The sequence below is a fragment of the Molothrus ater genome, chromosome 5 (assembly GCF_012460135.2).
Source record: "Molothrus ater isolate BHLD 08-10-18 breed brown headed cowbird chromosome 5, BPBGC_Mater_1.1, whole genome shotgun sequence".
NCBI classification, from domain to species: domain Eukaryota; kingdom Metazoa; phylum Chordata; class Aves; order Passeriformes; family Icteridae; genus Molothrus; species Molothrus ater.
The window spans coordinates 6,448,149-6,462,033 of NC_050482.2; the positions used below are offsets into that span (position 1 = coordinate 6,448,149).

The following is a 13,885-nucleotide window of genomic DNA, read 5'->3' on the forward strand; positions in this document are numbered from 1 at the left end:
GCAAGAGCACATCCTGCAGACACAGTCCATGCTGACTTGCAGCAGCTGTCAATGCAGCACTGAGTTTCCCCTCAATTATGCATTCATACATGTCCCATTCCTGCTCTCCAACTGCCAATCTTGCAAAGGCTTGCAGAAGTTTAACCACATTTCAGCTCTACCTGCTTCTGGTGTGGGCTATGCACAGGTTACTGCTGTGAAATCAGGCTCCCACTCAGAACACAAACAGAATTGGGTTTGTGTGGCCTGGGTTTAGTAGCAGGGAGCTCCAGGGGTAGCTATTCTGAGAAGCTGCTGGAAGCCTCCTCCACAGCCAACAGAGAAAGCCAGCTCCAGTATGGACCTGCCACTGGCCATGGCCCAGGCCACACTGGAGCAGGTGTGGTGGCAGGACCTGTGACCCCATGGGGGACCCATGCTGGAGCTCCTGTGCCTCAAGGACTGACCCTGATGGAGGGACCAATGCTGGAGCAGCTCATGAAGAACTGCAGCCCCTTGGGAAGGACCCATCCTGAAGAGTTCATGGAGAACTTCAGCCTATGGGAGGGATATTCCCACTGGAGAAAGGGAAGAGTTTAAGGAGTCAAACCCTCAAGCAGGAAGGATGTCACAGACATGTTTTATGAAAAATCCTTTCCTTAAGATTTTTTTCTCCTGAGAAGCTGAGAGGCCTCAGGAACAAAATGAAAACAATGGTTATCTGCTGCTGTGGAATGCAACAGGTGCATCTGGGATTGGTCTCATGTGGTTGTTTCTAATTAATGGCCAATCACAGTCCAGCTGTCTGGACCGTCTCAGTCAGTCACAAGCCTTTGTTATCATTCTTTTTCTATTCTTAGCTAGCCTTCTGATGAAATCCTTTCTTCTATTCTTTTAGTATAGTTTTTATGTAATATATATCATAAAATAACAAATCAAGCCTTCTGAAACATGGAGTCAACATTCTCATCTCTTCCCTCATCCTGGGACCCCTGTGAACACCATCACAGGAGGAGTCACAGAAACAACATGGGATGAACTGACCACAGCCCCCATTCCCCACCCTCCTGCACTGCTCAGATGGAGGAGGTAGAGAAAACCGGGAGCAAAGCTAAGCCCAGGAAGAATGGAGGGTTGGGGAGAAAATGTTTTTGATCCAGTGTTTATTTTATTATTGTCCTGCTCTGATTTGATCGGTAATAAATTAAACTGATTTCCTCAACTCAGGTCTGCTTTGCCCATGACAGTCACTGGTGAAGGATCTGTTCCTGCCTTTATCTCAACTCATGAGCCTTCTGTTCCATTTTCTCTCCCCTGCCCAGCTGAGGTGGCAGTGACTGAGCAGCTTTGAGCAGCAGCTGGTGTCAGCCTGCCACACACAAGCAGGTTTTCCTCAGTCCAAGGTGAGCCACTCATTTACTGCACACTGTGCAGATCACCAGCACATAAAACATTCCATGAACTCCACAAACAAGGCTACTGCTCTGTACTCCAGTGACACTTAGAAAGTCCATAAGTGGTACAAAAATACCTGACTACTATGTAAGCATTCTAGGCACAGTCTGTGCCAGGCTTTTCCTGACAAGGGGTCCAAGAACAAAGAGGGTATGACCAGGGCATTTCTTTAGCTCCCCACTACAAGAGGAAAAACAATACAGCTCACTCATCTTTTACTTCTTCTGCTATGATTTCAGTGTTTGTACTACCATAACAAAAGATTAAATAAATAAAAAGTAAAATGAGAGTCCTCCTAATCTCACAGATACACTGAGCATCCTCAAACACCCCACTTTCACTACTTCTAATACAATACACTCCCTGAAATAGTCCCAAAGGAACTTGCTATGCACCTGAAAAATGAGTTGATTGAGTCATTATCCAGAATATCCCCCATAGAGAAAGAGTTTAATTCACCCACAGAGGCCAGTGTATCATTAAACACCAGATTAGTACTCAACAGAATATTTTAAACAACAGCTAGCTGGAATCATGATTCACTTTTTAAACAGACATATTATGAAGATTCATTATAAAATGTCTTTTAAATGACTAAAAAGTTCACTTACTCTGTCATACTTGGCAACTATCTCTGCTCGTTCCTGGGCAAGTTTGATAGCAGCATCCTGCTCAGCATCTGCACCTGTAGAGAATTAAAATCATGTTGTTCAGATTTTCTCCCTTCTGAAAAAAGAACTGCAGCAAAATACTTGGAAAATCAACTTCAGGGAGACTACTTCAATAGAGAAATGCCAAAACTATTGTGTCAAAGCAAAATATGACCTTGGTATATGTCTTGAATACTGCTCAAAGCAAAGTACAGGTACTGCACAGTATCTTAATTGCTAAGTTTAGAGTATTTCTGATTTTCCACCAATGTAGATATTAAACACAGTAAAAAAATAATGCTGTGCAACCCACAAACTGAAAACCTGAAGGAAGTACTAAAGGCCACTAACTGGCAGTTCCCCAAACATTCTAATAGTCAAAGAAAGCTGAAACATTCACTATTGGCTTAAAACAAAATTGTGAAGTATTTACAGGATTTGTAGAGATCTTGGAATACTGAAGAAATACTGCATGGCTTCTTAGAAATAGCCTACAACTTATTTCTCAGAAAACAGGGAAGGATGTCATTACAGTGTCAGAACTGCAACTTGAGCAACCCAGAGCTGGAATAAGTGTAAGGATATGACAACAGGAAGGTTGACAGGCAGAAACAAAAAAACAGTGTGAGAGTAAGCACTGGACATGAGGACACTGCAGATGCAGCATTTACACATGAGTGGAGTTCAAGTTTTGCTCAGTCCTGTTCCCTGAGCAGAAACCATCTCTAGGACATGGACAGGAACAGAGAGCACCAAGAAAGGAAAAGTTGTTATTCTGAATATCCAACAACAGAATGCACTTCAGTATCCCAAATATAAGTATATCAAACCCATGAGGTAAATCAGCTTTAATTAATAAGTTTGTGAAAGATTTAAGCATTCAATTTTTTTGATTATTAAAAAGCGATGAACTTCAGATAAAACAAGGCTTGAAAAGATTTAAAATATATTTCAATCTAACACTTATGAAAATAACTCCAAGCATGTGGGGTTTTTTCACTATCTAGTTCATGGCAACATAATGAACTTTAGGAATTGTACGTACCAACCATCTGGGCCATGAAATAGAAAAACAGATTACGTCTTACAGTTTTCTATCGTATGACATTAACACAATTATTTGTTCAAACCTAGTGTTTCTTTAATAAATGTTACCTACATATTCCTCAACATTTAGACAAGAAGTTGTGCCAAAGAGGCCTTTTAAGCCATCTGTTAGAGATTTACCATGGTCTCTGCTTGTTTTACTCCACCTTTCCCCAGGGGAACACTAAGAGAACCTCAGTATGACCCACCACAGACACAAGCACCAGCATTTAGACAACAGCACTGCCTGTCCCAAGCTTCCTAAGGGAAGGTCTGGCTGCTTCTTCAAAGCTTTCATTTATGATCCCCAGAAGTCACACTTGGTTACCCTCACCTGCCCCCCTTTGTCACCATCACTGGCCAATCACATTATTCCTGTTTATTAAGAATACACAGAGCTCTCTCATTTTCTCCAGTGTGCAGCAGAAGCAGGACACGTGTATTTACAGTTATTTGAGGGAGAAAAAAAAATAATTGAATCTGCTATATTTGGAAGCTTCACATCTCTAAGCTACAAGACTGACAAATCATTTCCTCCCTGTAAGATAAGGGGTGAGTAGAATAATTTCATATTGCTCATACTTTGGTGTGTCCAAGCAGGGCACTGCTCCTCCTGTGCTTTGGTGCTGGATCCTTTATTCCCAAGCTGAAAGGGGACTCAAGACACAAAGCAGTTGGGTCTCAGGTTTGCTTTTCTCTGACACAGCTTTACAGCCACTGCAGGGCTCTGCTACCTGGCTGCCCATGGGAGCTCTGAGCAAGACAGAGCTCCCAGAGCCCCTCCCCAGCCCTGTCACAGCCAGGGGCACAGACACAACTTGACACCACTGCCAGGGCATTCCAGCACTCCCCAGCACAGTTACAACAATCTGGTTCCTAATCTTTACTAGTGGACATAGAGCGTCTGCTGAACTGACAATGCCCACTAAAGCTACCAAAACAACACTGACAAAAAGCAGTAGATGAACCCTGGGTTTACTTTCAAAGTAAGAAGATAAAGGAATTGTAACCAAAATTAAATTGTGTTTCCTTCTGTAAAACAGATCTGTGCTTACAGCAAGTCTTTACAGAAGACTAATTATGAGTTTTTAAAAAATAAACTTTTAGCTTCCTTAGAAACCTGACATTCCTTCAGGAACTTCAAGTACTGATTGACCCAAATCTCCACTTCTCCAATGAACAGCTGTGGAGAAAAGTTCCCTTGTTTAAACTTTAAAGCTCACCTGCTGCTGAGCTTCAAGAAATAGATCAAAAGGATCCTATCAATCATTTCCAAGCAGAAGAGATTAGATTTGAGAAAGAGTGAAAGAGTGTGGCTGAATATAAGCAGACAATATTGTAATACACAGTAGTCAATACATTCACATAGTATGTAGCTGATACATTTTTTAAACAGAACTAAAAATGGTTTCTATTTTTATTTTAAAATGTGCTCAAAAGGACACACATAGATCTTCAAAAACACAGACAGAGTAACAGTGTAAGCTGAAAAAAGTTTAAACCTTTGCTTAAGAGAATGCCAAACTGTATTTGCACCAGAAAGCAAGTTCCTGATTTATGCTGAAAATGTGGCCATGGCTTCCCATGCCTTCCTCTGCATAAGCAATGTGTGAATCAAAGTTTGGCATGTTCTGTGTCTCATGACAATTCAATTACATTTAGTGTGTAAATTATCATATTCATTGCCTTTAAAGTAATCCTCTTTGCTTTCTGCCAGAATCATCTTAACCTTCCAGCTGCACTGAGATAGTTCAATGTTTCTTTAATCCATCCATTCTGAAAACCCAGAAAACAGCTTGAGATGGGGGCAAGAGCTTTTATTTTGGGAGATAAGCATTAAACATGATTTTTCTTATAAGAGGAAATTTTAAATACCTCCAACTTAGAAATTACACATTGATTCCTGATAAAGTAAAAGCTAAATATGGGAACAAGAAAAATTCTTTGGCACAAAAATGCATCTCTATGAAATTGAAGACAAATAACTGGTATTCTAAAGTGTTATCAGTTTTGTTCAGTGTTATCTCAGTGAAAGCAGTTAAAGATATGATACAAGTCTGATTAAATTTACTAATTAAAAGTTAGCATTACAGATTATACAGGAAACAATGCCATCTCAAATGAGGTCAACATTAATATATAGTCAATTAATTAGTACAGAGAACTGATTTGAACTAAAAAATGGCAAAATATATTAGCAATGACCTGATGGTAAATTCTGTCAACAGTGGCATGCTAAACAGCACTTTCAAGTGCCTCCTAAAATCAGACAGGCTTACAAGGTACAAGCAGCTAAATTCCTGCCCAGCATCAATCATAGCATGACAGGTTGGAAGGGACCTCAAGGACCATCTGGTCCAAGCTTTCTTGGCCAAAGCACAGTCTAGACAAGACTGTCCAACACCCAGTTCAGCTGAATCTTAGAGCTGTCCAGTCTTGGGAATCTACCACTGCCCTGGAGAGATTATTCCAATGTCTGTTTTCATTGTGAAAATTTCCAAGTGTCCTGCATCTCCTCAGGAGTAACAGACATAATGCAAACTAAAAATATATAACATTATGCTGTATTAATGAATGCTAAACTACCTGGAAGACACTAACTGACATAAGTGACATTTAACAGCAAAACAACAAAGCCAAGTAAAAATAAACACTAGTAGAAAAAAAAAAAGGTTGTAGCCTACACATAGATGTAAAAATTAAATCCTGAATTTTACTGAAACTTCTCAAGTATAGAGATTTTTGCAAGAAACAGAGATGTGGTTTCATGATCTGATGAAACTAAAAAAAAAAAAATCCTGCTTTACTCTTGCTTTCATGGCATCTTCTCTCTTCTGTTCCATGTGGATGAAGAGTAGCTGTGGATGGAGTCACCTACAGACACCAGAGAATCTTGACCTAAGGGCTCCCTATAATCCACTTAAATGGGTATTTTAAGGTGGGGATAGGGAGAAGGTAGGGGGAAAAATTTACAACAATGTGATTTTGTATTCATTTAAATCACTGAGCTAAACACTGAGGATCCATCTTGCACTCCCTGCAGTAACTCATTTTTCCAGAATAAAGGAGGAGGAACTGGGCAGGACTATCCCTTATGTTTCCAGCAGTCAAGAAGGAGCTGAACAGCCTGGCAGCAGCTCAGCTGCTCCTGGTTGGGGTGACTAACACACATCCCATAGGTACACCTGGCTTTCACCACAGCCTGGCAGAACTCAGCTGCTGCTGAGGGAGGAATGGCCAGAAGACACTAAAATACTGTTCTTTCCCACAAAAAGAAAAGCTGCTGCTCTACAAGGTTTACTAAGTACCTGTATTTTGAATTGTTTGTCTAATCCTGCATGGCTTCTAATCCTGCAAACTGAAAAGAACTGCAAACTAATAAGGCACAGCATTTTTAAAGTGATCTCCATGTGCAATCCACTGAGCACACATCTCTAGTCCCTACAAAAGTAGCCATACAATTTATAGGAATGGTCTTTGGGGTAACTGTAACTCCTAGAGCTGTTCTCTCTGAAACAGCCTAAAAATGACTAAGCTGTACCTCACCTGCCAAAGGTAACAACCATGGAGTAGCTCCCTCCTGAAGGTAGTATGAAATCAGTACCACTGAGAGCCTCGGGGAGTTCCTTACACTGAAGGAGCAGCAGGTACAGGTACATTGCAGTGCTCATGCATCAGCAGCAGTACAGGAAACTGCCTCTTACAGGTGAGCCATACATTTAAGAAGAATCACAGATTTGTTTAGGTTGGAAAAGACTTGTAAGATCATTGAGTCCAACCATTAACCCATCACTGCCAGCCCACCATTAAATCATGCCCCCAAGCACCAAGTGCCTTCAAATACCCCAAGGGATGGTGACTCCACCACTTCCCTAGACAGCCTTTTTCCAGTGCTTGAGAACCCATTTGGGAACAAAACTGTTCCTAATATCCAATCTAAACTACCTTAATGCATCTTGAACTCGTTTCATCTCATTCTGTCATTTGTTACTGCAGGAAGAGCCCAATCCCCACCTGTGGGATTCACATTCTCTGAACCTGAGAGAAGCAGTAAGAGAAGCAGAGAAAACAATGATCAAAACAATTCTTATCTCATTTGCTGTGCCTGTGTTTGTGCCAAAGTAGAATGCAAAATGGAGACTGTTTACCCAGAGTGATGGTGTTTTGTTTCCTTGGCCTGTCAGGGCCGTGTGTGTGTGTGTGTGGGGACTGTGGGCTGACAGTCAGAGATTCTGTGCAATTAAGTGCAGTTGAGTGCTTGGCAGATTCAGTTTAGATGCAATGTAATATCCTGTAATATAATACAGAATAGTATAATAAAGTAATTAATGAGCCTTCTGATATTATGGAGTCCTCCTTGTCTTTCTCCCCCTTGTGGGGGTTTCCTTGCTTTCCAGTACCCACCTGGCTACACCCTCCTGGTAGGGAGTTGTAGAGAGCAGTTAAGTTTCCCCCTGGAGCCTCCTTTTCTCCAGGATAAACACCCCCAGCTCCCTCAGTCACTCTGCACAGGAGCTGTGCTCCAGACCCTAGCACTGCTCCATGCCCTTCTCCAGACACACTCCAGCACCTCAATGTCCTTCTTGTCACAAGGGGGCCAAAGCTGACCCCAGGATTCGAGGTGTGGCCTCACCAGTGCTGAGTACAGGGGACAATCACAGCCCTGGTCCTGTGGCCACACCATTGCTGGTACAGGCCAGGATGCCACTGGCCTTCTGGCCACCTGGGCAAACACTGGCTCAGGCTCACCCACTGTAGACCAGCACCCTCAGAAGTGATGCCTCTTTCCATGGGGCTCAATATACCAAGAGCATCTTGTGCAACCTTATCCCAAATTCTGAAAAGTTATTTCTTCCTTTTTTGTCCTTTAACCTACCATCATTGTCTCACCAACTGCAGAGCACTCTGAAAACCCCAAAAGAATTGGAAATGTTAATTTGTTTCCCATTACTTTACTAAAATTCTTGCTTGTTGGCACATTACACATCCCACTGCTCAAAGAGCTGCACTGGCACAAATTCCTGTCTGCAGGCACCACCACCAGCTGCTATGCATCTACACATTCAAAGCACATATCAGAGCAATAAACAAACTCTCTGGTCATAGCACAGAGTCCCTTAAATACTCAGGCTGTTTATTTTCCTTCCAGTTCATTCCCATAAACAATGAAATAAAGCCATGACGTACACTTAATAGTATTTTGCTGTGGGTACACCATGTTCAAAAGGAAGAATCTTGGTAAATACCTGCACATCAGTACTGAAACTGCTCTGAACAAAAGGGATTAAGCATCATTTATTATACTTTCTCCTCATGAAAAGAGAATTTCTAAAACAGAGAAGAGCTTTTAACATAAAATGAACTGGTTAGTTAGAAAAACAATCCCTTTTGCATAGCAAAACTTTCTCTGAAACATCTATTTCCAGAAGTTAACTGAGATACATTTCTTCCACCATTAAACATAATTATATTCCTAAATATTGAGTTAAAACTCAGTTATCACTAATTTGAAATGAGAGATAATAACAGCACAATGAAAACAATTAAAGACCAGTACATAAAATTTTACACAACACTTTACCAGTCTTTAGACTGTCATTTTCTTCCCAGTCCTTGTAGAGCTCTGTTTTAGTCTTCATGAAGTAAATCTGTTTGCTTCTACACCATATTCTAAACCAGTTTATCAAAAATGACTGGGGGGAAAGTTCTCCTCCTCCAATTGCTGCATTTGCTCCACACAGCTGAGCCACTTGACACGTGCTCCTTTTTCCAGACACAGCCCCTCTAGAGCTGCAGGAGCTGCAGAGGCGGGAACAAAGATGCCATTTGTTAATGCCGAGTGTCACGAAGGCACCACGCTGGTGTTCTCCAGCCCAGCCCACAGCCCTGCATTCCAGCTCATAATAAACAAAAGGATTTGAACAAACAGCCTCAGAGGCCAGGGCTCCTGTAACACATCACTGTTCTACTCTTGGGCAAGAATTCTTACTGGTGTTTTCCAAGTGCTGCAGGAAAAGCGTTTTACTCAAAGGACTTACTTGAAATGGGGCTTGAAGTACCCTTTTCCTGGCTTATTACCTAAGAAACCACAAAATTAGGTAACCTGTAAAAAATACAGTTTAGATTTCTGTAACTGGCATTCCCTACTTAAAGGATGGAGATTTTACATATTTTCTGATCAAAATTCCTTTACTGTTCAAGATATCTTGGGAACTTGGAACACCTAGGACGTCAGAAGTTGACAACAACATTTTTGTTGATAAAAGTACAAAAATCCAGGAGTAAAACCTGAAAAACAGATTTCTGTACCAAATATCCCAGAACAAACACACAAAGCCATTCTCCTGCACAGACTTTAGCCCTCACACGCTCTCTCACCCTGCCATTCTGCTGCTATGTGATGCCTGCAGCCAGGAACCAGCCAATTCCATATCCTAACCCAAGCAAGTCAGGGCACATACACACCACCAGACACTTTGTGAAGCCAGCTGAAAGATGATCAGTGGCACTGGCACAGGTTACCCAGGGAGGCTGTGGAATCTCTCTCCATCCTTGGAGATGTTCGTGAGGTGTCCTGGGCAAGCAGCTCTGTACAGCCCTGCCTGAGCACGGGGTTGCACCAGATGACTTCCAGAGGTCTCTTCCAGCCTCAACCCTTTTGTGGTTTTCTTGCACTCAGAGAAGTGTTAAAATGCCAGGAACAAGAGATCTGAACAAGTGTGTTGGAGTATTTTCTTTTCCCCAGAGACTGAAAAAAGAACAGTTCCTTCAATTGTTTTAACCTTCCTCCCCATATCGTGTGGCAGAGCACCGAGCCTGGAAACGAGCAGCAGCTCCTTTGTCTTTACCAGTGATTATTGCTCATGGATCCCACCCAAGCCCAGGTGTCAATAGTTTAGTCTCTGGAACCACTATGAGTTTAGACTAAGGCAGTGCCATGTCCACTACCAGGCACATTTCCCTCAAAAGCAGCATTTTCTTACTGCTGACACACACAACAGCAATCCTCTTGATACACAGAAATCATCTTCCACTTTGCTCATAACAGGACTACTGAACTGAAACCAGCTCCTTTCTGTTTCCTTATTTGTGAGCATATTTATGGTGAGGATGACAAGAACTCACACACAATGAACACAAGCATTTGTCCCAGGTTAACTCTCTCACCCCCTCACCACTTGAAAACAATTTGCTTTTTAACATCACTGCTGGTCTTCTAATCCCAGACAGCAATAAACCATATTACTCACACACACACACAAACATATATATATATATATATGTACTATAGCTATACAAGAGATATCTGTACTGATACTTCTCTTAAGTCTCAAGTTTAGCATGTCTGATTTTGTGAGTGTTTTTCAACAGACTTACAGACAGAAAAAGTGAGATTTTGGCTTAACTGAAAATTTTCTCTATTCCAAAGAAAAGAAAAAAGCAAAAAGATAGAGTAAAACTTTTTGGAAAATCAATATATTGCATTATGCTCTGCACTAAAAAAAGCCCACTGCAACAGCAAAACACATGTACCCTCCCCCTCTTAATAATCAGCATTCAGAATAGACACTATTGTAGTTCTACAGCATGAGGAGTAATGAGTGAAAAAATATGAAAGATTTCACTTCCCTGAAGAAACATGACTGAACTCTCATCTTAATGAAAAATTAAGTTTCACTGTGGTAGAACTCTTGCAGTTTTGCAACATTCCCTATGAGACACTGCACGTTCACCAATGGAAAGTGGTCACTTTGGAAATTAGTAGAATTAACTGCTACTAAAAACCCTCTCAAATCAATTTTAAAGTGATCTCCAAAGGACTTAAAGCAAGAGCAGGGAAATCAAGGCAGCCTTGCTAAGCAATATTCCACAGAGTCCATCAAAATATGAAATGAGAATTTAGGAGTCTATGTATCGCATAGAGTATTTGATTTAAATTCTATCTTGCTTTTAAGGGCTTACAGAAATACCACCAATATTAATCAATTACTGCAATATGCCTATCATTTTATTTTCAATAACATAGCCTACTACCATTTCTAGTTAATGGAGCAAGAAAGCACAAAACTCAGAATAAAACAGAAAAAAGAATATTCTCTAATAAAATACAACTCGGCCATTTAGTACTAATTTGCAATTTGTTTTTCTGTGTGTTTCATGTAAATAATTAAACCTTAAAATTAGATCACTCCATCAGCAATACCTACACCTAACCAGCTGGAAGCTGAGTTGGAATGCTCATGTCATCACCTCACTACTTATGAGCCTTATGAAAGTTCCCACAAGGTTTACAAAGTGGAGTGACAAGATCTGGCAGGGCTCTACTGTAATTCCATTTCACAAAGTGTTGTGTGCAGTCATGAGCCAGAAGATAATTAATTTGCTGAAGGTTAACATAATCAGTTGCAAAGCCAGAAGAAACCATAATTGCCAATTTTCAACAAGCTATACTGAAAAGAGTAAACCCAATTTTGAACAATGCTCCTTTCTTGAAAGAAAAAGAGGACAAAAGCAATGCACAAACCACCCTCCTGCCCAAACCTCTGTCAACACAACCTGAAACATTTATGTCAGCTCTTAATAAACTTCAATGTAAAAACTCAGGCTGGGTATAATTTGGGGCTTGCCAATATGCAAAGACTGGTCTGACTTGTGCCACAACTAACTCATGTCTTATGTCTAAGCTTAAGTCATCCTTTGTTCTTCTCTTCCCAAGGGTGTAGTTGGTATCTGGCCTTTTCATCACCATTTTTCTCTTTCCTCAGTGCCATGACAGAGCAGCATTGTGGCCACACAGAAGAGGTCACTCACCCACACGTTTGTCTGTCAGGAGATGCAAACCCTGCTGAGCTCAGCCCTCCCAGCAGCTGCTGCAGTGGCCATGGGGGCAGATCTGCAGGTCCAGGGGACACAGAGAGCCCAGAGTGTGACACATGTTCCAACCCAGCAGCCATGGAACAACAGAGACACAGCCTTCATGGAAAAACACTGGAGGTTTTCTACTACTGCAAATCACTTTATGGTCTTCCATGAAAAGATTACATTTCTTAGAACTCCTGCTGTGGCTAGAACTGATCCCACTGTAACATAAAATCTGTTTCATCTACAGCTCATGAGTATTACTCCCACACTCCTCCTGAAATTCATGACCTTTCCCAGCACTAGCCCTAGCCTTTACAATTATGTCTTAATAAAATATGCTGCAAATCATCTGCTGCATTTATGGGAAGATCAGACACTTGACCTCAGAAGCAGTATTGACAGATGAAAAGCAGAAATATTTCAGGAATTTTACCCTCAACCTAATATAAGTCAAGGCATCCTTTTACACCAGTGGCTTTTCAGGTACTGGTTTGATTTTATAAGCAAATTTAGTTGAAAATGCCTTTTTTTTTAATTCCTTGTACTTTTAAAGTATATTATACCTGCAGTTCCCAGAGGCTTTTGAGAACTAAAGTATCCCTTCTGTACACTGACACTGCTCATACTTCTTTTAACCAAGACAGGCTACTAAACACACAAGCAAAACCATCTTTCAGCAAGGCTGAACATAGCAGTTCTCTGCAATAAATTTCTTCTTTGCTTTCCCAATGCCATATATCAGGATGACATATAAGATTTTTTTTTCCAGCAACATAAATCAAAATAACATTAAAAATTTCTCCAAAATGCTGACATTATTTACAACATCATTTCAGATTTCCTGTTTTGAACATCATAATTAGTGGTAGAATATGAATGTTTTCACAGCACTAAGATTTGCCACATCAATTTAAAGAGTAAAATGGTTCTAATATTTTCAATTCTGACACAAAGTAGAACATTTCATAACAAGAGCTATGCTTCCCACGTTAACAGACTTATATTTAAGTAGTCAGTTGCCACACTGCACTAATTATGTTAAGTCTCCTGATTAATCATTTTTCTCTCTGCATTAGTCAAAATTAATGAAGCAAACAATAATTATATTTTAAAATTCAGTGTTAATGATGTGAAGTCTATTCCCAGTTTAAAACATCACCAAGACTCATACAGACTCTGGATGAAGTTTTTTAAAAGAGGGCAGTTCTTAATTTTTGAGGAAGCTGGTTTATTTCTTCTCTAGGGCTAGAGAAGCTACAGGTTTCTAGTTACAAAATTTCATTGATATTGGTATCATTTTATACTGGCTCAAATAAAGAGAATTGTTCTACACGGATGAGCTGTGAACACAGACATACCCACAGTCCAGCTCATCATTTAATTACACAGCCGATTTAACTGATTACAACAGGAAGAAAAGGAGGGTTTGTTTTTGTAATACATGCTATTCTGCCACTTAGCAAGACTAAAGAGCCCCAAGCCAGCTCAGAAAAACACCAGCTCTGACTGAAGGTGGCAGGAGTAGAACCTGAACAGCCTCATGGGGATGCAGCAGCAGCAGCAGCAGCTCCCCAGACCTGCCCAGGGCTGGCACTGAGCTGCTGCTCAGCTCAGGCACTGCCCAAACCTTGCTGGCCCCACATGAAACTTTGGGAAAGGAAGTGTTCACAAACAAGCAACAGATGAGCAGCTCCTGAAATCACCAGATTTTGCTCCCCAGCTGCTCACGTCCTACCAGCCTTTGACTTTTCTGCCTTCTCCTGGAAGAGACAATGTGAAACACACAGGGACGAGTCCTTGCCCAAAAGTGTGAGAGAACCTCCCTGCAGCCCCTGCTCACACCTCAACTTGAG

At 41.0% G+C, this 13,885-nt stretch overlaps 1 protein-coding gene across 3 annotated transcripts in view; it reads right to left on the minus strand.

Moving 5' to 3' along the window:
* USP6NL (USP6 N-terminal like) overlaps nt 1-13,885 on the minus strand; it is a 114,390-nt gene that overhangs the window by 59,231 nt on the left and 41,274 nt on the right. For 2 of the 3 annotated variants that reach the window (XM_036401067.2, XM_036401065.2), the window contains one exon: nt 2,046-2,119. In XM_036401067.2, coding sequence (XP_036256960.1) covers nt 2,046-2,119 — 74 coding nt within the window. Of the gene's footprint in view, nt 1-2,045; nt 2,120-8,751; nt 8,850-13,885 lie in introns of those variants that run through there. The other variant, XM_036401066.2, reaches the window with a different exon arrangement.